Genomic DNA, 25,631 nt, shown 5'->3' on the forward strand with positions numbered 1-25,631 from the left:
AAGTATTGTTTACTCAGCAATTTCTGATATAAACTAAAAAAAAGGGCTCCAAACCTGAAAACCAGTTCCTGAGCCTCTCTCTTAACTGGGTATTGCCATTGGTTTTAACACCCACTTGTGTCTCTTAGTATGTTTGCATAGCACCTAGCACAGTGGGGCCATGACCCCGGGCACTGCTGCAATACAAATAACAGAGTAATCATTAATTCACACCTTAAGAAAGATTTGTTGAGTGGGCAAAAATTAAGCCTGGTTATTGGCCAGTTGTTTTTCCTCCTCCCCATCAACCCAAGGATAAGAGTAGCATCAGTTTCGAAGGAGTCTCTTTTGAGTCACTTGAGATTCCATTGCAGCACCACTCCTTTAGATAGAGGACATACATGGGTTTTTTTCAGTCCCCATTTGCCATGGTTAAGGCTGTGTAAATGTCTCCTCTTATTAAATAATATAAAAGTGTTCCCAAGCAAAATTATTTTTTCCCATTAATTCACAAAAGGCCACAATGCATGGACAGAACACAATGGTGGAAGTAAGCTAAGGAAGAGCCTTGGTTCCTCTTATGCTAAGAGGCTAAATTCCATACACGTGGGACTCCCGAGGTCTAGAAGCTGAATTCCAGCACTGGCTATGTACTGCAATTACTTAGTACCTTCTGGATCCAGTTAAAATAATGATTCTCTGGTGGAGTCGTTTAGACAAATGAATGAAAAATTATCATCCTCATAGGACACATTTTACAAATGTTGAAAGTAACATTTAAAAAGTAACTTAAGGGCCATAACTAGGAATTCCAAATTGGCAGGAGTACATGTACATTTTCCAGTAGGAAGGGAGATAAAAATATTTTTCTCTGGAGAGAGAACATTTTTTCCATAGAGGCTTTTCTCCAGAGCAAATGTGAGATGCATGCTGCAATAGAATGTTAGAAGTTGATAGAATGTTAGAAGTTGCAGTTAAAATACTGATGGGGAACCTATGTGACCAGCAAATATCAGCTGCCAAACGACATTGTACCGGAAACTGCATGGATAATGTACCTAGCTCCAAGGGGATTTAGGACTTAGTGTATTAATGTTGATAAAGCTCTTTTGAGATCTTCTGTAGCTTAAAGCTAGAGAGTGCCTGTGGAAGGTGATCAGTTTCTTAGTGTATGTTTTACATATACAAATTTTTGCTTGAGGCCACTGAAGTGCTTTAGGACAACTAAGATGATTTCCCCCCACCTGGAGGGCATTCTCCACATCTCTATCAAAGCTTAGATCCCTCCCACCCCACGATATATATACTCTCTCAAGGCCTTGTGTCACAGGCTTCATCCTCCTTGCCATCAAGGATTAACTGAGACTCATCAGTGCTGCTCCTTAACTGATTTGGTAGAGTTCCTATAAGACCCGGTTTTGCTGCTTTCCCTTCTTGCAGTACTAAGTAGGTATGTTGTCTCCAAAGATGGTATTGTTGCCCCTCTTTGCAGAAGACAGTGCAGCTGGTTGGGTACAGAGAGGTCAGCATACGTTGCATCATCCTAAATAGGTGTAATCCCACTCTCAGCTCCTTTTGGGGTAGTGCTAATCTACCATTCTGGGTTTGCATTGATTCAAACCACATTTGTACGAATTTGGCTCCTATTTGCCTTACAGTGTTTTTTCTGCGCTGTTGTTCGATTGTGTTAGCATATAAAGGGTTACACCTAGACTTCAAATTTAGCAGCTCTTTCAGTGTTAGTATTTTAGTCCACTAGCTGAGTCAACAATTCTACAGCACAAATTGTTTTTACAACAAAAATAAAAACTTACTGCTTCTAATTAAAGTTGGAAGATGTAGTGTAACTAATGGATTTCTCCGAGCCTATAGATTTGGTCCCAGATCTATTCATTATATTACATGTGTTAAAGTGGGTAATGCAGATGGCATATGGGTGTGATAGGTAGGGCACTTAATGATAAAGAGGGCCTAATCCTTAGAGGTGCAGAGCATCTTCTACTGCAGTTTAAGGTAACAACAGATACAGGTACTCTGCATCTCTCAGCATCAGGCCTGTGTTTATAGAAATGTAGAGCTGGAAAGGGACCTCAGTAGGTCATCTCTGGTCCATCCACCCACCCTGAAGTAGGAGTAGGTATACCTAGACAATCCTTGGCAGGTATTTGTCTAACCTGTTCTTAAATTTCCCATGATAGGGATTCCAGAGCCTCCCCTGGAAGCCTATTCCAGAGCTTAACTACCCTTATAGTTAGGTTTTTTGTTTTGTTTTTGTCTTTTTCCATCTAATATCTAACCAAATCTCCTTTGCTACAAACTGGAGTATTATGGAGTGTTCCTACAAGTTATGTCCTTGGTGTTTTTGATTTGCTATTTTAGCTTAATTAAATAAACTGTGTACATATGTTCACATTCTTGGTCTGTCTTAACATGAATGAGTTATACAAACACTTAAATGGGTGAAATCTGTATCAAGGAGCTGCACTTCCATCCTAGGGTTCTGATTGTGATGGGTTGGATCACAGAAAACCCCTTGGGGCTGCCAACTGATGTGCCGAGACTACCTCTGAGCCTGTTTTCCCAGCCAGCTTGGGACTCCAGAACCTTGCCTTGTTTGAGCCAGACACATTTGCCTGCTGCAAACAAAGACCCAAGTCTGAACCACATCCCGTAAAAGCTGCAGACTTAACTGAAAACAGCTTAAGAAGTGTTCCTGTCTCCAGTACTCAGATGCCTAGCTCCCAGTGGGGTCCAAACCCCAAATAAATCCGTTTTACCCTGTATACAGTTTATACAGGATAAACTCATAAATTTTTCTCCCTCTATAACACTGATAGAGAGATATGCACATCTGTGTACCCCCAGGTATTAATACATACTCTGGGTTAATTAATAAGTAAAAATTATTTTATTAAATACAAAAAGTAGGATTTAAGTGGTTCCAAGTAATAACAGACAGAACAAAGTGAATTACGAGGCAAAATAAAACAAAACGCGCAAGTCTAAACCTAATGCGGTAAGAAAATGATTACAGATTAAATCTCACCCTGAGATGTTCCAGTAAGTTTCTTTTACAAACTAGCCTCCTTCTAGTCTGGATCCAGCAGACACCCCTGTGGTTACTGTCCTTTGTTCCAGTTTCTTTCAGGTATCCTTTGGGGGTGGAGAGGCTATCTCTTGAGCCAGATGAAGACAAAATGGAGGGGTCTCCCAGGGGCTTAAATAGACTTTCTCTTGTGGGTGGAGACCCCCTCTTCTCTCCTATGCAAAATCCAGCTCCAAAATGGAGTTTTGTAGTCACATGGGCAAGTCACATGTCCATGCATGACTCAGTCCTTTCAAGCCAGGCCACATTCCCAGGAAAGCTCAGATGTGGATTGGCGTCTCAACGTTCATTGTTAGCTTAAGTGTTTCTTGATTGGGCACTTAACTTGCAAATTCCTTTCGAAAGAAGCTGACCAAATGCCTTACTAAGGCTACTTAAAATCGAACGAGTACACAGCCAATATTCATAACTTTGAATACAAAAATGATACATGCATACAAATAGGATGAATATATTCAGTAGATCATAACCTTTACAGAGATATGTTACATGGCATATGTAGCATAAAACATATTCCAGTTATGTCATATATACATTCATAAGCATGTTTCCATAAAGCCTTATGGGGTGCAACGTCACACTGATGACTACACAAACTACTTTGCTTTTTTGGTTTGTATTATAAGAATCAATGTAGCTGTGAAATTGAAAATCCGCCCCTTTTTGTTTTATATGTGAAACCCAAAACTTTTCTTCTGTTTAAGGTGTCTGTCTTAGGTATTTATTGTGTGCATGCACATTTCTGAATATGTAAACAGACCTTTGTAATTCAATGCCGTCTGTAAAGTCACCCACTTTATTGCCAGCTGAATATTCCAGAGTAGTTGAATACACGTGCAATTAACATATATTCATAACCAGAACAAATGAGGGGTTAGAAGTACATTATTCCATGTTTTGATTTTAATGATTAACATAATTTAAGAGCAATCTCCATATTGAAATGTTCTTTGTGATTTACTTTTCCTTCAGATAGTAAGCACCAGCTCCGTAGAATCTATGCCAGGAGCAGATGGCATCAGTGCATCTGGAGGGGTAAGTAATTATGAGATTAACATTTTTGTTTAGGCAGACTTTTCTCAGTTTTTTTAGAACTCTGGTTATTTTCCCCATTCAGCGTTGTTATCCAGTCATTGACTGGTTTCAGGTATATGTGTTTGCAATTGTATAATTGAACGTCAGCTCAGAAGTAGAATTTGAGAAATAATTAGTCCATAGTATGTTTCTCATTTATTTCTGCTGAGGACGTTGGGTGGTGAAAAGGTTGGTTCTTTAACACCCTGGAAGATTGGGTACTGTGCAAGCCAAATATTTTTCATAACAATTTCAACACAGTCCTCATAGCCCTGTGATGTCCGCTGTTGAGTCATTTCAGCACGCCTACTCTAAGAGGGTTTGTGCGCTCATTATCTTATATCTTTAGTACACTCTTCCCTCCCATCTAAGACAGCCTACCAGAATCCCAGGTCTTCAGGAAGGGTCTTAGATACTGCATGACCGCCTTCAACAGCAAGCGTCCTCGCCAAAAGTTATCCTAGTTTATTGTGGAACGGTCAGAAGTAGTCTTTAATAGCATTATTTGCCCAATGCATGGACTGTTGTCTCCAGGCAGCCTCACATTGTGCTCCCATCTCCTCCCATCCACTTGTGTAATAGTAGATACCTTAAGTGTCTTCATTGTCCCTTTCTGGAAGCAGATGAGAGATGCTGCATGGCAGCTCTCCTCCTTCTTACCCCCATTTACTCCCTCTCACTAGTAGGTGGCCTTCTGTGGTCCAGCTACCACATATGTACAGAATCAGCCCAGAAATGCATTTAATTGGATGATTCCCCAAGTATCTTTGTTGGGATTGGCACATTGTTAGAGCTCTGCCCAGGAGACACATCCTACTTCAGAAACCAGTAAGCAGAGGGTTAACAGTTGTGTATAAGTCCGTGTGTTGATGTATAACACCAGATAAGGGGAGTTGATATAGACAGTTATGATTCAATTAAGTTTTTAATTTAAGTGTACAATTCCTTACCTGTACCACTAACAGCATGTAATCTATTAAAAATGAAAGACTTTTTGAAAACTGGCATAGTTCTCATTATTTATGTTTGTTAATATTTTGCATTTCCCTGATAAACAATGAAAATCATGTCACTTCTGTTTTTCTTTAAGTCAGTCATACATTCAGTGCTGCAATGTTTGGGTTGCAAATATTACAGAAAAATATTTGTTTTTAAAAAATTGTTTCAATTTCAATTTTTAAAAAATGGAAACATTTATCTGGGTCTCGTGTTTCATAAAATGTTTTAACTAGATCTAAATTTTGTTCAAAGTCCACTTGAGTCCAATTACTTTTAATACATATTTGTGTAACAATGGATTTGAATGGTATGTCTTGGTTTATTTAATAATCTTCCATAAAATTATATTTTAAAGAAAAATAATTTTTAAATACCCCTGAATTTAAATAACATATTTTAGTTGATTAAAAAATAATTCATTGTTCCTCAGGCTAATAAGACTTATGTTCCCCTGCCTACCTAACAATGATTGTTTTTCATTGTGCTATATTTTAACACAGTTGTGTGACGGAACAGTAACATCAGCGTGAACTGTGTTGCAGGTCACAGCCTTAAGTCATATTTGATTTTAATTGTCACACCTATTAAGAACTATCCCAGTATTCGTGCAAGAGGAATTGCACTGATTCTACTTTAATCTTATTCATGTAAACCACTTGGTGGTAGTGGTGGTCAGCAAACTAGTATCTCCCTTCTATGTCTGGCTCAGCTTAATGAAGAAATATGAAGAAGAATAAGACTTATTTGGTGTTTATTACATATTAGCATAGCCAGACAATAAAGAAATAATAGAAGAAATGCAACAAGTGTACAAACGCTGCATTATGGTAACTGCTTACAGCCAACATACAGTGCTCATTATACTTTTGTATACATAAATTCAAACCCAACCTACAGTTCCTAATATTCAGTATAAATGTCTTACACATACAGAAATTGGTATATGGTCAAGAATTCTGGACCATGTAACTAAAAAAAACCCTGCAATATAACAAAGTGTAAAACATACTATTTTTAATATGAGTTAACTCCATTTCACTTAATTCAACACATTTTCAAAGATTCATGCTGAAGGGGGGTGTGTGTGTGTGTTTGTGTGTATGTTGATGAACAGGTAGTTTTCACATGGAAAATATGTAACCCCATAAAATGGGTAAATGAGCTTGGAAATACCTCTGTTGTTCATGCACCTGTCTATGTGAGCACCTGATTATCAGTTTGAACTGTTGCATATAACAGGCATGTGCAATTTAGGTGCTTATATTTTAAATAGGGCTGTCGATTAATCACAGTTAACATGCAATTAACTCAAAACAATTAATCGCTATTAAAAAAATTAATCACAATTAATCGCAGTATAACTCTCATTGTTAAACAAGAGAATACCAATTGAAATTTATTAAATATTTTGGATGTTTTTCTACTTTTTCATATATATCTTCCATTCTGTGTTGTAATTTAAATCAAAGCATATATTTTGATTCCAAATATTTGCACTGCAAAAATGATGAACAGAAGAAATAGTATTTTTCAACTCACCTCATACAAGTACTGTAGTGCAATCTCTTTGTCCTGAAAATGCAACTTACAAATGTAGATTTTTGTTGTTGTTACATAACTGCACTCAAAAACAAAACAATGTAAAACTTCAGAACCTACAAATCCACTCAGTCCTACTTCTTGTTCAGCCAATCGCCAAGACAAACAAGTTTGTTTACATTTACAGGAGATAATGCTGTCCTGCTCTTATTTGCACTTTTGTAGCCAGCATTGCAGGGTATTTACATGCCAGATATGCCAAACATTCTTATGACCCTTCATGCTTCAGTCACCATTCCAGAGGTCATGCTTCCACGCTGATGGTGCTCATTAAAAAAATAATGGATTAATTAAATTTGTGACGGAATGCCTCGGGGAGAGAATTGTACATCCCCTGCTCTGTTTTACCTGCATTCTGCCATATAATTCATGTTACAGCAGTTTCGGATGATGACCCAGCACATGTTGTTCTTCGTTTTAAGAACACTTGCACTGCAGATTTAACAAAACGCAAAGAAGGTACCAATGTGAGATTTGTAAAGTTGGCTACAGCACTCGACCTGAGATTTAAGAATCTGAAGTGTCTTCCAAAATCTCAGAGGGACGAGGTGTGGAACATGCTTTTAGAAGTCTTAAAAGAGCAACACTCCGATGCAGAAACTACAGAACCCAAACCACAAAAAAAGAAAATCAACTTCTGCTGGTGCCATCTGACTCAGATAATGAAAATGAACATGCGTTGGTCTACACTGCTTTGGATTGTTATTGAGCAGAACCCGTCATCAGCATGAACGCATGTCCTCTGGAATGATGGTTGAAGCATGAAGGGACATATGAATCTTTCGTGCATCTGGCAAATAAATATCTTGCGACGCCAGCTACAACAGAGCCCTGAGAACACTTGTTCTCACTTTCAGGTGACATTGTAAACAAGAAGCAGGCAGTATTATCTCCTGCAAATGTAAACAAACTTGTTTGTCTGAGTGATTGGCTGAACAAGAAGTAGGACTGAGTGGACTTGCAAGCTCTAAAGTGGTACATTGTTTTATTTTCAATGCAATTTTTTTGTACATAATTCTGTATTTGTAAATTCAACTTTCATGATAAAGATTAGGTGAATTGAAAAATACTATTTCTTTTGTCTTTTTACAGTGCAAACACTTGTAATCAAAAACAAATATAAAGTGAGCACTGTACACTTTGTATTCTGTGTTGTAATTGAAATCAATATATTTGAAAATGTAGAAAACATCCAAAAATATTTAAATAAATGGCATTCTATTATTGTTTAACAGTGTAATTAATCATGATTAATTTTTTTAATCGCTTGAAAGCCCTAATTTTAAATACTGGACTAGAAATAAGATGAAAGAGAAAAATGAGGAAAAAAATAACAAGAAAACAATGAAATTATAAAAACAGACAATCCCCCAAACCCTTTTCATTCCTTAATGTTATGTTGAACTCTCTTGGCTTTCGTTCCTCTCTCTGAAGTGAAGGAGGCTATAACAGTTTGCTAACGATGCCTGGTTTTCTCATTTTTCCCTGGCCGAAGCACTGATCTAGCAAACACTAATGCATATGCTTAGATTTAAGGCATGAGTAGTTCCAAAGTGTAGTCACTGAAATGCTCTTTCAATTTTTTGATCAAAATTCAAAACTTCAATGAAAAGTTTAACCGGAAATCAAAATTTTGAAAAATGTGAGATAACTGTAGAATAAAAGCAGATTAATGGTCAAAACTTCCCTGTTTGAGAAAGCAACTCTTAGGCCCTGATCCTGCAAAGAGTTCCACATGCAGTTAACTTTATCTGTAAGTAGTCTCACTAACCTCAATAGGATTAGTTGTATGAGGAAAGTTGAGCATTATTATTATTATTTATTATTTATTGTTTACTTGCAGTAAGATCAAAAGGCCTCAGGTGGGGTCAGGCCCTCTTTTTGGTAGGTCCTTTTTGAACATATATAATTAATTCAGTTGGTCAAACAAAAGAGACAGATGCTCAGCTGGTCAATGGAGCTATGACAGTTAGGATCTGATCTGGCCTCCAGAACACGTGCGTTATTCAAAGCACTCTCTTGACTTGCAAGGAACTCTCTTCAGGCGATGTGTAATTAGCAGTAGATGGAACCGCTTACTATGTGACCTATGCTCCGTTGAATGGATAGACTGTCTTGTTTAATGTAATTCAGTGCTTAAAACAGAGATCTGATAGCAAAGTCTCTTTGGTTCTGTCCCCATTACTGCCACTGAATAACTGTATGACATTAAGTCACTTGACATTTCTGTACCTCAGGTTTTCCATTTTACATATGGACCTCAGAGGGGCATTCTGAAGCTTAATTAATGTTTGTCAAGAGTTTAGATCTTTGAATTAAAGACATTTTAACTTTTGGGGGGTTTTTTTTGTTTGTTTGTTTATTAAAAATAATACAAAGTAAAGTTCTTGTCGTGGGCTCTAGGCCCCTTTGCCATACATTAAAATACAATCATAAAAAAAATCAGCTCACCCGAAACCCAGTCAATATCTCCCTAACCACAACCCCAGCCTTTATTTTACTCTTCTGTCCCTCACTATCCCCCACCTCCAAAGCCGTGGTAAATACATGGGCCTTGCAGTCATGAAGGTCACCTGATTCTTGCTATTTTAGATGAAGAGGAAAGTAGGTTTCAAAGCTGAGGTCTCTCATGGAAAATACCTTACTGGCAGCTTCCTCTCTTTTATGCTATGGAAATGCACATTATTATTATTATCATCTCATTTATTCGGGAGCTACCCAGTGCATTCCAAATCAATCAGCTGACTTCTCGCTAAAGTAAGCCAGTGTACAGTGAGGAATTTTAAGCAGTTGTTTCTCCTCACTGCAGTAGTTAGTATGTATCAACAGGAATGGATATTGTGCATCAGGTAGACATAGTGTTGGTCTTATACTATTCTTTAAGATTACCTTCCAGTAACTTAACTCACAAGGCCAAACTGTGCCCTCAGTTACACCCATGCAATCCCGTTAACAGCAATGAAGCTGTGTGGGTATGTATGAGCACTAAAATCTTGTAGTGCAAATTCTAACAATATAAAACTTTTCAAAGTTTAATTAGCCAGTGATGAAGTGCTTTGCTGTAACGATTTAAGAAGGGTTCATTCCTCTACAGTTGAAAGGAAATGCAGTCTCCTAAACATTTAATTAGCATTAACACCAGAATTAAAGCTGTAAAACAAATCCATCAGAAATGAATGACTTTAGCCTGTAGAAATGCTGGGAAAAATGGATGCTCTTTAGACTCATGCTGATTAGGGCAAGTATTCCAAGTCTCCTTAATTGTATGCCTTACTTTGAGAAGGTCTGATATAGTCTGAAATGAAACTCAGTGGTAGTGCGTCATCTAAGACATCTGTAAATGATTTAGTCGTGATAGTGTCAGGTTAGCTGCAGCAAACTCTTTACAAGTGAAGTGCAGCACCACATTTGAGCTGTGTGTGTGAGAGGACATGGATCTGTAGGAACTCCCTCTGTTCTGGGCAGCTGTAAATGTGCACATCAAGAGAGCTCTAGTCATTTTCCTTAAATGAGCAAATCTGTATCACTGCGCTCCATAAAGTTTAACGCAAAACATCATCTGTCCCTATGTAAAGGTTTGCCCTTGCAGCAGGAAGGAAGCAAACAAAATCGAAAAGAACAAATTCATTTAAAACTGAGGGACTAGTTGCAGTCAGGGTCGTTCCTGTAGCACTGTTGACTGGCATTCTGCTTTCCACTGTCCCCAGAGAATATCAGAACAGAGGGTCAGTTAGAGGCGTTAGAAAACTTAGGAGTAGCAATGTAGTCAGCAATGTAGCAGCTTGGCCTCTTTGCATCACTCTGTCCTGCTCCAGGAAAAGGAGTAGGACCTCGGAGGAGCAGGGTGAAGGGTGCAGTTAGGGCAAGTGAGGGGAACCAAGTGTGTGTGCTGGAGACAGTTATGTGAGACCGAGAGATAAGTAAAGGCTAAGAAGAGCAGGAGAAAGCAAGAGGGCCCAGAGCAAAGGGAAAAAGGAAGAGGGACAGTGGCTGGTTGGGGAGGGGAGGTTGTGGCCTGGAGCATGGAAGAAGGTGATAGTAGATGGGACAGATAGTAAACAAGGTCGCAAGGAAGATGATGCGGAGGTTAGCTGGTATAGCCACGAACTATATCATGTGGTGATGTTGCTTTCTGACATGCAGATTTTCCTGTGGGATAAAAATATTAAATGTAGCAAATCTTCTTTCTAAAAAACAATGAGGAGTACTTGTGGCACCTTAGAGACTAACAAATGTATTTGGGCATAAGCTTTCATGGGCTAAAACCCACTTCATCAGATGCATGGAGTGGAAAATACAGTAGGAAAATATATATACATAGTACATGAAAAGGTGGGAGTTGCCTTACCAATTCTAACGAGACAATTCAATTAAAGTGGGCTATTATCAACAGGAGGAAAAATCAGTTTTGTAGTGGTAATCAGGGTGGCCCATTTCAAACAGTTGACAAGAAGGTGTGAGTAACAGTAGGGGGAAATTAGCATAGGGAAATTAGTTTTTAGTTCTTGTAGTGACCCATCCACTCCCAGTATTTATTCAGGCCTAATTTGATGGTGTCCAGTTTGCAAATTAATTCCAGTTCTGCAGTTTCTCATTGGAGTCTGTTTTTGAAGTTTTTTTGTTGAAGAATTGCCACTTTTAATTCTGTTATTGAGTGTCCAGGGAGATTGAAGAGGTTTTTGAATGGTTTTTGAATGTTATAATTCTTGACGTCTGATTTGTGTCCATTTATTCTTTTGCGTAGAGACTGTCCAGTTTGGCCAATGTACATGGCAGATGGGCATTGCTGGCACATGGTGGCATATATCACATTGGTAGATGTGCAGGTGAACGAGCCCCTGATGGTGTGGCTCATGTGGTTATGTCCTAAGATGATGTCCTTTGAATAGATATGTGGACAGAGTTGGCAACGGGGTTTGTTGCAAGGATAGGTTCCTGGGTTAGTGTTTCTGTCATGTGGTGTGTAGTTGCTGGTGAGTATTTGCTCCAGAAATTGCTACTGAGAAATGGAACACAGCTCCCTCCTTCGCCCCCTTCATTTTGCTGAGATTGAGTGCTCAAGGCTCAAACTGCTGGCTGCTCATGGCCTTTTCACGGGTTGCATTGAAATCAGTGAGAGTTACAAACATTCAGCGCATCTCAGAATCAAGTCTTAGAAATGGTTGCTTTAGTGGTTTCCACAGGGGCAGCTACAACATGTTGACATACTAGAGAGACCTCACTCACTGGGTTGGCTTTCATTGTGCTGAGGAGAGAGGGTCCTTTAGAAGGCTACAGGCTTCCCTTCAGGCTAGTATCTCTAGCATGGCAATGAGAGGGCCGCCACCTCTGATTTTATATACTGGCTCCCATCTCTGAATTCCCAAGCCTCTGGAATCCCTCTCCTCTTATGAAAGACTTCAGCTTTCTGAAGATGCAATTATTTGGGTAGATGGCTCTCTCACATAAGTCTTGTGACTTACCTCTTCTTATGGTGCACAGCTCTCTGAGGAAGAAGGGTGTGTGTGTTTTTCTCAATGTACAATCGCATCCCTTTCTAAATGTAATCTGTAGGGTGTTTGTTCTTTATCTGGTAATATAGGTTCCTTCAGACTGCTCTGGGCATAATGAAAGCTGGAAACAGAGCTGCATTATTGTGAAATTACTGCTTACACGTTCCCCTTAAATTGATTGCTGGAGCGCCAATATAAACTCAGTAACAAAAGTAAAATATCTTTTTTATTTTATATAAAGCTCCTGCTTTAGTTATGGGCACATGATAAAAATTTACGAGGGAAAGGTTTTTCTCTCAATAGATTGTGAGTGGATTATCTGAAGCATAGAAATAGGGAGTGAATTATTAAGGCTTTTGTCTTGCAAGCTGCAGTTTGACATTATTTCGCTAGTGAAACCATCTTACATTCCCATAGTGTGATGTATTTCCTCTGCATAGACATAAGTGAAATTCACGCCAGGGACTGTGCCAGAGTAATTTAGTTATAAATTTTTGCACAGAAAGTGTGTGGAAAGTCTGCCATGGTGGGAGTAGTACAAAGTGCCTACTACAATCTTCCCTCCTACTATAGGCCCCAGCGGCAGCCAGTAGAGTCCCCAAAGGGAGCTGTGCTGACCAGGAAGAAGGCACAGGGATTTATTTATCCAAATTTATAAGGAGATGCATGTGTCCATCCAGAGCTCTGAGCTCAAGACCATAGTTTTACAAGCTCCTCATAGACTTTAAGGCCAGAAGGGACCAATCATGATCATCTAGTTAGACCTCCTTGCACATAGCAGGCCACAGAACCTCACCCACCCACTCCAGTAATAGGCCCATAACCTCTGCCTGAGTTACTGAAGTCCTCAAATCTTGATTTAAAGACTGCAAGTTACAGCGAATCCATCATTTACTCTAGTTCAAACCCACAAACAATCCATGCCCCATGCTGCAAAGGAAGGGGGAAAAAACCTAGTATCTCTGTCAGTCTGATCTGGGAGAAAATTCCTTGGCAACCCCAAGTATGGTGATCAGTTACCCCCTAAGCATGTGGGTGAGACCCACCATCCAGACATCCAGGAAAGAATTCTCTGTAGTAACTCAGAGCCGTCCCCCATCTAGTGTCCCATCTCTGGCCAAATGAGATGTTTCCTGATAGCAGTTGCAGATGGGCCATATGTCATAATAGGCAATCTTATCATGCCACCCCTCCATACAATTAGCAAGCTCAGTCTTAAAGCAAGTTAGCTCCCACCACTCCCTTTGGAAGGCAGTTCCAAACAATGCCCACTTCAAAACTAGTCGGCACATCAGAGTACAAGACTGCTCTTCCCATCCAAGCCACCCTTGCACAAATCTCCCTCTCCCTCACCCCGCAGAGAATATAAGTTTTGCTACATGAAATCATAGAACTATAGGGTTAGAAAGGACCACAAGGGTCATCTAGTCCAACCACCTGCCAAGATGAAGGATTTGTTGTGTCTAAACCATCCAAGACATTTGGCTATCCAGCCACTATGCTATAGTTTGAACCCATGTCCTGAAGGATAATCAAATTCAGGCTCTGTTGGATAACCAGAGAAAGAGTGAGTTCCAGAGTGAAGCTCCCTCACTGAAAATGTCCTTCCTCCAGACCATCCCCTTTAAACCAATAGGCTATCAGATGGAGTGACTCTCTGGCTCCGGTGATGCACAGTGGAAGAAGTGGACTCTGAGGAGTAGGGCCCAAACAGCTGAGAGTCTTATAATTAAAAATCAGCACATCCCCACTGCAGCCTCAACCCCAACAGGCTTGGTAAGAGGAAATTTTCCCTAAAATTGTCTGTGTGGGGAATAAATCTGGGAAAGAGCTTCGTAAGCATGGTAGAAATTGAGTGGCAGAAAATTGTTTTGCAATAATTATGTTGTATAATGTCACCTATCTGTATGTTCATTTCAGCCTGATTCCTGCAGAAAATCATCTTCTAAAACCAAGCGAGACAAGGAAAAGCAAACTTGCAAAAGCTGCAACGAAAGCTTTAATTCCATCACTAAAAGGCGGCACCATTGCAAACAATGTGGGGCAGTGAGTATCAGAATGAAATTGTAGCAGTGTTTCATTTTATGTCCATTTAATTAGTCTATCTGTAACAAACGACTTTTTAAATCAAATTCTGAGTTTGTTTCATTCTGAGGGAGCTTTTCAGTTTCCAGTAGGATAGACACTGGAGTTCGCAGCAGGGCTGTGGTAGAACAGACCTTTCAACTTGCTTTGTCCATTGGGGATCCGGCAAAACAAAGCAATGGTGGTGTAAAAGGCCATGAATGAGTGGGTGAGGAGACAAATGTCACACGTCTGTGGCTGAAAGGAAAGCTGCCGCTGCACCTGGGTGTGTTTTGTATCAAGTGTCCCAAAAAACAACCTCGTTGACCAGGGTTTCCTTCACATAACTAGCATCCCTTAGCCAGTAACCAACAGCAGAATAAATAGCCTGGAACACAGCTCTTCTAGATCTTTGTCAGCAGTCTTTTGCTGCAGGCTTCCAAGTGCCTTCTTCTTCCTCCTTTTCTGAGAGGAAACCAGCCATTTTGTGGCGAAGGTAACGAGTTCCAGCTGTTAGAAGGCTACAGGGGCCCTCAATATTCAGTGCTAAGGTGATGGGATTGCATTTCCCCCAGTGGCAAAACTAAATCAGGGTGCTTTTGGCCAAAGAGGGTGTCCTTCTGTGCTTGAAAGACCCGGAGAATCCAGCACGTGAAAAATCCAGGTGCTAGAAGCCTAAGGCCTGGATTTTAAAGGAGCCAAAGGGAGTTAGGTGCCTATCTCCAATTGAATCTCAGTGGATACCTGATTCTCTGAAGCTCTTCCAAAAATCCCAGCCCAAAATTACATGAGGTTGACTGCCTTATTGTGGCTTGAAACCTTCCTTCTGTGACATCAGTTTCATGGTTCCATGTTCCTGGTGTAACTAGTTTAGAATAGTTAGTGAAATAATATCAAGTTTTTGTAGAATGGAGATAAATTTGGGTCTGAACAGACAGGTAAAATGTGTAGCTAAGAATATTAAAAGCCATCCGTTCTAAAACATTCATCTCAGGAATCCAAATACTGTTACAGTGGAAGAGACATTATTATTCTGGAGTCAGCTATCTTGAATCTTTGGAGTTTTTTAAAACAATTATTAAAATAAATACACTTTCTTTGGTATTTAAACTGTTACATCAGAGCTCAGTTTTAAAAGAAATCAAACAAAAACCTCCCCGTGGACAAAAAAATAATGAGAATTAAGTTATTAATAATTTAATGTTAAATAAACAATTGTTGGTTGTGCAGTGTTTTCTGGTGTGGGTAGTAGAATGCAAATGAAAGGAGTTAATTTGCCTCTAGCAAAGACTATTTAAAAATGTTAGTTTGCTTTAGTTTGTGCATTTCAGCAGAATGATGCTGCATTCAACACTTGCATATGGTGCACTGAACTGGAGCAATGCAATGCCTTGTGTAGTAATACATATCTTGTAGGCATACATAAGAGAGCATACTATTGCGACTGAAGAGCATTCAGACTCTGTTGTTGTGTAATAAAATGGGATTTGAAGTTAAATCCTGCTGACTGCTCTTGTAATGCACATAAGTGGTGGATCTCCTTCTGCTACTGCAGTTAGTACCATGAGACTGCAAATTTGAAAACCGACTTCACTGCTCTGTAGTGAGATATGGAGTCAAGGGACCATATCCTCCACTTTGCCAGGTTCACCTTGCACCAAAACTTAAGGCAGCTAGAGGTTTGTACAAGTATCCTTACTCTGCAGGGGGAATCTCTGCTGACACAAAGCTGGCTGTGCCATCTCCTTTACCAGCCGTGTTGCCCCTCCTTTACCAGCCCTGTTGCCCAACTCCATCATAGTCTGTGCTGGAAATTCCACTGCCCAGTGTGAGGGGAGGCAGGGGGCATATTGGGTGGGGGGAGGGAAGAAATTATGTTAGGAGGAAAGAAAAGGAGAGGCGGTATGATGGAGCAAGGCTCCATTCTGCTCCATTCACCACTGGTGTTCGGTCTCTACGGGACCTTATGCCAGCAGCGTAATTAAAGCTGCCCTCCATGGCCAACCAATTGAGAGACCCCCTCATTGGCCTCCCTGGGAGCTTGGGACAGTGGTGGTCCCAGCTCACAAATTCAAACCCAGCCAAGATTAGTAGTGAATGACAGTTGCTGCCATTTTGACAGCTGTTCAGTGGACTACGTGAAATAAGTAAAAATAAGCTTTTTGCTCCTGCTGGAGAGATGGGCACATAAACACAACTGTGTTCACCGCATTCCTGCGCATAGTTCCAATAGACTGAACTACCCTCTTCCTCTCGAGGAGGATGGTACCTTGAGTTGAGTAGTTAGGTTCATTGCTTGGGGTCGTACAGGGGAGCTGTGCAGATAAACAGACGAGTTGAGTGTCCAGCACTATAAATCCAGCACTTTTCCCAAGCACTGATTTTATGTCAAGTTTAACTGCTTGTTTGGGCCAAACCAGAAAAAAGAATGGAAAGCCATAAAATCACTGCCTCCCAGCCCAATGTGGCATCAGGCAGATCATTATATGCAGTGGATAGTTCTCAAAATTCTCAAAAGTGACTCAATTTTTGGACGCTGAGCTCCAGACAGCTCAAAGGGGCCTGATTTCTCAGACAGTGCTAAGCACCAAGCACCACCTCCCACCCACTGTGAAAATCAGGCCTCTTTAAGGTATCTCAAGCTGGGCACTCATGATCATTAGGCACTGAAAATTTAAGATTATTATAACTCAGACCTTTTATACGGGAACAGAAAAGCAGATACCTATCAGTCACTTTCTGAATGATTAGAAACACAATGCAGGACAAAAAAATCCTTTATCTCTGATTGAGGGAAGTGAGGTGTCCCATCTCAGACCTTGACCTACGTAAGATACTGAACATCTGTCAATCTGTCTCATCCTTGCATTAGTTTGCAGGATTTTATTTCAGCAATTTATCTGCAGCAAAGTGATTGTAATAACAGGGATTATATTTTCATAGTTGCTGAAGAATGAAGTATTATCTTTCTGATACAGGTTATTTGTGCAAAATGCTCTGAATTTAAGCCACTTGCAGATAACAGCCGTCACAATCGAGTGTGTAAAGACTGTTTTCTGCTGTCATCAGCAGTCCCGTGCAACGCAGGAGCTGAATCTATGGGAGAACAAAAGAAAAAAACTGCAGTCGAGGTACAGTTATCTTGCTAATAAGCTTTTAACATGCTAGATGCCTGAAGAGGCTAGTTATTTTATATGTTATTAGATCCCTTGGGGTGTGCTTTTCTCCTTGATCTTACACCCTTTTAGTAGGCTATCACTCACAATGTACACCTGACAAACTGGCACTTGTCGAGCTGTATGGACATACATTGTGAATCTTATTTTCAAACATGAGTTTTGTACTTTTCATGCAGGGATACGCTGGTTTTGCAGGGAAATTTCAACCCCCAGGTTTTAAATAATTGGCCTGCTGGGACATTCGATTCTGTTCGAACGTGTGGCACCTTTCCCAGCTTGCTCTAGGTGTAGCTGTACAGACATCAGATCTGTTTCCATGCAACTTCTCTTGTTCCTGTTCTGGAAAGCTTTGTGCTCTTGACATTTCACTTTCCTACAAAATGCCAGTGCAATTGACCATTTTTCTCAGTGATTCATGCAAAGGCATGCCAAGCCATTTTTAAATGAAAAATCCTGTGTGTGAAACATCAAGCAGTAGTAGAGTGGGATGGCCACTGTCTTTACAACTTTTCTCTTTGGGGCAAACGGAGTGAGCTGTGCTCTGCTCCATGCTCCACCAAGAAATAAGGATGATCGTATGCTTAAGGCCTGGTGCTGGGAGTGGAGGTGTAATATGTGTTTAACTGTCCCTCAAGGAATACTGCCTGCATTGGGTGACCTGGGGCTGGTGCAAATGACCATATGCCCTGGCACAGAGGTGTGCTTAGGTGTGTGATGGGGGTGGGAGGAGACCTGACTACAGTGCTTTGAGCTTTGGCTATTCTGGCTGCAGAGCAGCCCTTTGGCTGTTGTGGGCAGCTGCCAGAAGTGAGAGCAGTTTCTTGATGTTTCTGATTAATGGAATTCTCTGTTCCCTAGGTGCTCTACCTCAACTTTGTACCTTCATCTTGGTCCCAAATCCTAGAGGTGCAAAGTGGGGTAAAGCCATAGGTGCACGCTCCCTTCCTGAACTGTGTCTTCTGCAAGGCACAATGAAGTATTTGGCTCTGTGGCTTGATATCGTCACGCTGCAAAGTCTCTGTTATACCATGCACCTGTGAGTACAGCCCAAGAATAAAATTGAGTATGCCCCAGTATTTCATGCAGTATGTCACAATAACCTATCAACGCCATTTCAGCAGAAGTATCTGCCAAGAAAGTTAAAGCCTGCACCTAAACAGCAGAGAACTCTGCTAATCCTAAAAGTCAGAAAGCTCTTTAAAAGCCAGTGAAATGTGACCCAAGGCTTTACTTCAGAGAACAGATTACTTACTGTAAAAATCCAAGAAATGGAGTAGTTTTCATTCACATGCTCAGACTTTTAGCTCTGTGCTAAGTCTTCAAAGGATCAGGTAAAATGCAAGAAAGGTGGTACGTGCACAAAAGAGAAATATTTGAGCAAGTCTGTTTCTTCCCTTCCTTTTTTACATAAAACTTTGTTAATGAGCTTAATAACAACTTGAGAGCTTGCCACTTCACAAGTGCTATTACAGATGCCAAAAATCCTCTAGAGCTTTTTTCCGCTGGAAAGGCCAATACAGTACAGACATTTTTTCAGTCACAAAAAGCTTTTTTCTTCCTTTTGTCACATAGCCTTGGGGTATGGTTCATCATACTTCCTCCCATTCATATACCAGCGTCTCTGCTAATTATAATGTTGGAAAAAAACTGGGTTTCTAAACACAGGCTATAATGCAGTCCAAAGAGCATCAGTAAAAGTACTGCATTTTCTTAACTCTATCCTTCTCGATGTTCTTGTTGGTTGATTTTTTTTTCCATTCAAATCAAGACATTTGCCTAGTCCACACTAGGGTAATTATCCTCCTAAAGGAGGTATGCGGTGCACAGAATATCTTGTGCATTTCCTACAGGAGAGAAGATTGTGCATCTTGGTGCCAGCCTATGGTGAAGCAGGCTAAGTGGTGAACCATGGAATGGTGCCAGCTTTCCAGGCCCTCCTTTACCAAATGACTGCCTACAAACAAACCAAATAGGAGAAAGTTACTTACCTGTAACTGGAGAGTCTTTGGTCCCTATCTGTGTTCCACATATGGGTGTGCATGTGCGCCATGCGTCTGAGTCCAGAAGTGTTTCTTAGCAGTGTCCGTTGACCTGCACGTGTGTAATGCTTCCCCTCGTACTCCAGCTGAGGGTATAATAAGTAGTACAGGTCGATACCTCTCTAGTCTCCCTCTTACCATCATGGAATCCAGTCTGAAGCAGAGGGGATGGAGGGCGGGTAGTTGAATACATCTCGAAGAATCTCCAGTTACAGGTAAGTAACCTCTTCTTCTTTGAGTGATGGCCGCTGTGTGTATTCCACACGTGGGTGGGTGACTCACAAGCAGTGGTTAGTGTGGAGGTGGGTGCGAGAATACCACTGGAAGTGCAATCTGCAATATAGCTTGGCCTACTGTGGCTTCTGTAGCAGCCACTTGTGCAATGGCATAGTGCATCGTGAACGTGTGGACGGAGCGCCACATTGCCGCACGGCAGATGTCTTGCCAGGACACATCCATTAGGACAATGTGACAGCTTGTGCTCACGTAGAGTGCACCATGACTTTATCAGGTGGGGCTGCGTTGGATGGGTTGTAGCATTCATAGCTGCACCCCGATACCCATTTGGACAAAAGGGCCATTCGGCAATGGTCGCAAATAATGAAGGCAATGTGCAAAAGGGTGGAGTCCTGTGTAGGCAGCATGCCAGTGCATGGCAGATGTCGAGGGGCATGCAAGGCTCTCTTAGTGAGGGAAGCATGTGGTTTGGGGTGGAAAACCAGCAGGTCAATGCTCTGATTTAGGTGGAATTCCAACACCACTTTTGGGATGAATTTGGGGTGGAGCCACAAGGATACTTTGTGCTTGTGGGATATGGGAGGGGGGGTGCAGTCCATCATTATGGCTGCTATTCGCTGCCCAGTCTGGCTGAGATAATGACTGCCAAGAATGTCACTTTCATTGAGAGATGGGAGAGGAAGCGTGTTGCCAGCAATTCAAAGGGTGGCTTCGTGAGGGCAGAGAGAACGAGATTAAGGTCCCATGGGGGTATCCGTGGTGGTCAGGCCTCAATTATGGACAAATAGGGAAGGTGGCCCCCCAAAACAATATGGGGCGCTGCAGGTGGCATCGGGGGAGGTTTGTGGGTCTCAACCTGCATGTCAAAACTGAGGTTTTGCCTGTTGCTGGGAGAGGGTTGAGGAGATGGTTGTGGTGGAGGCAGGGAAGCATGGCTGTTGAGATCGGGGTCGCTGACATGGGGGTTCCTGCTGACGTTTGTAGTTAGCCAGATAAGGAGCATATGGGCACAGGCAGAATGGTTGCCTCTGATGTCTGCATCTTGGGGACGGGGTATATATACCAAGAGACCGTAGCATGGCTCTGGAGACCTTCAGTGGAGGGATTCGTCTGTCTTCTCGTGGAACAATTTGTTCTCGTGAAAGGGCAGATCCTCGATTTGGACCTGCCTGGGGAAGCCAGACGATTGTGTAGCCACAAGTCCCAGCACATAACAACCCAAGGTGATAGAGAGTGAGAGGACATGTCAACCATGTCCACAGCTGCCTGGAGGTCCACCTTGGCGACCAGTCGTCCTTTTGTCTAGCAGTGCCTGGAATTGTTGCTGTTTCTCAGGCAGCATCTTGTCCTTGAATTCTGCTAGCCTGGTGTAGTTAAAGTCATACTTGGCTATCAGAGTCTGGTAGTTTGCAGTCTGGAACTGTACTCCCGCCAAAGAATATACCTTCCTGCCTAGCAGGTCCCTCCTCGTTGCTGCCCTGTCCAGAGGAGTAGACTTCTGTGAGTGCTGGCGTGCCTCCTGCACTGCCGTGTGGGCAACCAGAGAGCTGGGGGGTGGATGTGTAAAAAGAAAATCCGCCCTTTAGCAGGTACGAAATGCCTCTTCTCTGCCCTCTTGAGTGTGGGGGCACAGGAAGCGGGTCTGGGCTATCCTGCCCATGTTGGTTGAAGGATGCCATTGTTAATGGATAGAGCTATCCCAAGAGGGCCCCTGGGTAGGAGGATGTCCAGGAGCTGGTGTTGCGGGTCCTGAACCTCCTCGAATGGGATATCCAGATCCGCTTCTACCCCTAGAGCAAGTCCTGGTACTGGCAATGGTCGTCTGGCAGAGAGAGCCTTGTCAGGCAGTGAGGATGCAGCAGTGGGACCTGGCAGAGCCAGCTTTACTGGTTTGATGTCTGCTTCTTCCTCATAAACCGATGGCGCTGATGGGCGAATGGGGGACGGTTGATAGGATCCCTAAGATGGTGGCTGGCGTTTGCAGTAAGGATCCCAGTGTCCCCAGCGGAGCCCAAAAAAGGGTCCGTCAGATGTGGTGTGCCCCATGGATAGTGATCCTCTGTTGCTGGATCATATGCCAGGGAGTAAGGCAGTCTGTGCTATCAGCCGGGCTTTGGCATGACATCAGGGAGAACGAGGGTTCCGGCTCCAAGAACTCCTCGGACTCTGAAGCTGGTTCCGGCAAAAGCGGAGGGCTGCAGTGTGACAACAGAACGGGTTTCTGTGGCAGTAGCAGAAGAGGTTTGCCGTCTGGAGTAGGGATGTTGCGAGTGGTGGAGAGGAGTGGAGACTGCTGATAGGGTACGAGCGGCTCCTCTGCTGACAAGAAAGGTTCTGAGCATCGAAGAGTCCGCAGTGTGCCCATGAAGATGCCAGAGGGTCCTGGCAGCATCTGCGAGGCAGGCCTGTCTGGGAGGCGCAGAGGTACCAGTGGAGTGGGCGGAGCACGTGCCAGTGAGTGTTCTGGATGTCTGGATACAGGGGTTGTCGTTGGTACCATTGGATCATGTTTGCGCCTGGCCTTACCCTCCTCACGGGGAAGCATGGGCACTGGTTCAGCCAGATCCGTACGTGACATCTCACCTGACCCGGCCCGGCTTGGGGAGGAAATGCTGCACTTGGGAGCAGTCCGCAGCAGGGATCTGCTTTTGTGCCTGTAAAAGTGTTTTTATTCTCATGCCGGGACTTGTCCTTGGCTTTCGATACTGATGGTTCCGGGGCGTGCAAGGTGCTGTGAGGGGCACTCAGCATCGGTGACAGTCACCGTACAGGGTGGTCCGCCGGTCCCAGATCTGAGTGCGCCCTTCGTCTCAGAGCTTCCTCCATCAAGTTCTTAAGGAAGCAGAGCTCTTGAGCTTCCTGCGTTCGGGACAGGAAGGACATGCGAATGGAGCAGCGCACTGTGATGTGTGCCTGGTCCAGGCAGTAGAGGCACCATTGGTGCTTGTCTCTCACAAAGAATGAACGTGGGCAGGAAACGCAGTTTTTAAATCCCAGAATCTCAGGCATAGTCCCCCGGGGAGGTTGGACAGTCCCCAAACAGGGAAAGAAACTACACTAACTAAACTAACTCATCTACCTACACTAGAAAGACTATCCACAACTATCTACACTGAATGAAAGGTAGATCACGCTCTTAGAAAACTAAGAGTGCAAAGGAATGGAGTTCTGACTAAGGCCATGTGACGGTAAGAGGGAACTGGGGAGGCGTTGACCCACACAACCTATTATACCCTCAGCCAGGAGCATGAAGAGGTGCACTACACAAGTGTGGGTCAACGGACACTGCTAAGAAATGCTTCTGGACTCAGGCACATGGTCACATGTGCACTCACATGTGGAATATACATAGGGACCATCACTCGAAAAAGAACTACAACTAATAGTGTGATGAACAAGGCTGGTGCAGAAGGGAAGGCTGATGGATTTCTGAGTTTGAGGAGTATGGAAGGATGGTATCCTGAGGTACAGGTACTGGAAAGCCATTTTGCCCGGGGTGGGGTGGGGGTAGGGGGGCAGAATGTTTGTGTATTAATGATCAGTATGCTGTGACACTCCTTGGAGGGTACCCAGGGCTGTGAGGCACCTTGCTACCACTTGCCCTTAACTTGAGGGAAGTTTTTTCTGTGCCTACCAGGGGTCAGCTCCCCAGGCATCACAAGCACACGCCTCCTGGCCTGTGCAGGCCTCAGTCTGTCTACAGGTTGGTGATATGGGTGTGTTCCAACCCTCAAGCCTTCCTAGCATCCTGCTGGAATGTCCAGCCCCTGGTCCACTAAACACTCGCAGAATTCAGACTTGCAGCTCCCAAAGGAACAGTACACACCAGCTTACCAATGTCAGCTCAGGATCACTGGTCCACTTAACACACAGCACTTAGATATGTTTATAGTGGAAACAAGTACAAGAGAATAGAGATTCAAGTGATATCAAGTAAAAGTATTTGAAACAAATGGTTACATGTAAAATAAAATTGTCACATGCCTTTTATAACCTAATCTTAATTAACAAAATACTGTCTTGCTGAATGAAATGTAGCTCACCAAAAGTCTCCGCAGTGTTTTCCAGGCAGGTTGGCTGTGACCCTCCTTTCATAAGACAGAATATGCTGACAGTTCATCTCCTTGATGAAGGATCCCGGGTGTACATCAGGACCCCCAGTTATACCCTCCAAATCAATTCTCTTCACTCATAAACAGGATGCCACCCCCTGCTGTTTTTTTTTCTGCAGTTCTGTCATGTGAATTCAATTCTCTTCATTGCTCAGTAATGCACATAGACTTACAATGACCAGCCAGAGAAAGAAGCGTCTACCAGCCCCTGCCTGAATGGAATCTGTTACCACCTTTTGGTGACCTGTCTTAACTCTTGTACCTTAAGAACATAGTTTTCAGTGCAGGTGCATAACTCCTTAAATATCATCCATCCATACATTTCACTATGATTATGATGACCAATGAACTTCTGGCTCTTGGAAGAGACCTTATGTGCCACCCTTTGGCAAACTTGTATGTAGATACCTGACCCAGATGATTGCTGTAAACTATAGTGTGTATCCCTTATGCCCTCTGCCAGTTGGCAGTAAGAGGTCCCTGGCCCACATATGCCTCAGTCATACTCTCGTACTCTCTTAACATTGGTGTAAAAGGAACTACTTGATGGTGAACCCAGAGCTCTTACACATCCTTGCAGCTGCTCTGTGCCTTTCTGATGGAGTTCACTTGTGCTGAGACACCTTTTTCATTAATTTTAAATCTCCTCCCAGCCTACTGGAGCTAAGCAAGAAACAAGCTGTATCATCTTAATTGCTTTTCTCAAATTACACTGTGGAATTTTAACTCCCCAGTCATTGAGAACAATAGTTCAGCACCTACCTCTAAGTACCTAGGAACATACTATATCTTGATGATACATTATGCTAATTAAACTCTTGTACAGGTATGAACTACTCAGCATTTGCCCTTCTGAATCACTTGGCTGTATATGACTAAATATTGTACTTAATGTATAATTGTAAGTATCCGGACCACATAAGCATCTGTATAAGCAGCTCCTACTTTCTTTTTACAGAAACCAAACTTTTTGGCAGCTGAAAACAGCCTTTTCAGCAGCCGCCTCCTGTTCCTAGACAAAGGGAAGACTTGGTGCAAAATGTGTGTCACCATCCCCAAGACTGAACCTCTTGTCTTGTATCTACATGGAGGAAGTCAGGTAAAAGTGATATTATTGCTGAGTGACATCCGAAGCTAGAAGCATAAGTTTAAGTATGTCAATCTGCGAAATAGGACAAAGGATTTGGCTTACTTTCAACAACAGAAATTAATTTGGCAGTCTGAATTTAGCACAAAGCCTCAGAGATTTCACATTTCCTTCTTATCTGGAGATGGAGCTTATGAGATTTTAAGCAAATGTCTAGGCTCACATCTCTTTCTAAAAAATATAGCAGAAAAGAAGGATAAATTAATGATAATTATTTCAGTTAAGATTTATTTTCCTAAGGTTTCAGAAAGGCATATTTTCAAAATAGATACTGAAAGGGTTAATGACCTGTTATATGGAAAATACATAGGACCTAGAAAATACATAGGACAGCAAAGTGGTTCTGATAGGACGGTGTTGCTTTAATCCTTTTTTGATTAATGCTATTCCAATTCTGGGTTGACATTAGATGGATTTACACAAATTCAGATGTTCTGAAGGATGGGTGAAGTGAACTCTGTGAAATGAAAGCCATATGTCTTAACAGCATCTGCTCTAGGGCTGATGTTACTTTTTTTTTAATTGTTTCTTTGAAAATGATTGGGGGAATACACTGTGGTAAGTTAGGTGCTTACTTATGCAATGTACGTTTTTTAAAACAAAA

General features: G+C 42.2%; 1 protein-coding gene across 3 annotated transcripts in view; it reads left to right on the forward strand.

The window, feature by feature from the left end:
- The window catches only part of FGD3 (FYVE, RhoGEF and PH domain containing 3), a 191,135-nt gene that overhangs the window by 157,785 nt on the left and 7,719 nt on the right, over positions 1 to 25,631 (forward strand). For all 3 annotated transcript variants that reach the window (XM_037903938.2, XM_043550848.1, XM_037903939.2), the window contains 4 exons: positions 4,058 to 4,120; positions 14,170 to 14,295; positions 17,292 to 17,444; positions 24,839 to 24,979. In XM_037903938.2, coding sequence (XP_037759866.1) covers positions 4,058 to 4,120; positions 14,170 to 14,295; positions 17,292 to 17,444; positions 24,839 to 24,979 — 483 coding nt within the window. The remainder of the gene's footprint in view (positions 1 to 4,057; positions 4,121 to 14,169; positions 14,296 to 17,291; positions 17,445 to 24,838; positions 24,980 to 25,631) is intronic.

The sequence above is a fragment of the Chelonia mydas genome, chromosome 7 (assembly GCF_015237465.2).
Source record: "Chelonia mydas isolate rCheMyd1 chromosome 7, rCheMyd1.pri.v2, whole genome shotgun sequence".
Classification (NCBI taxonomy): domain Eukaryota; kingdom Metazoa; phylum Chordata; order Testudines; family Cheloniidae; genus Chelonia; species Chelonia mydas.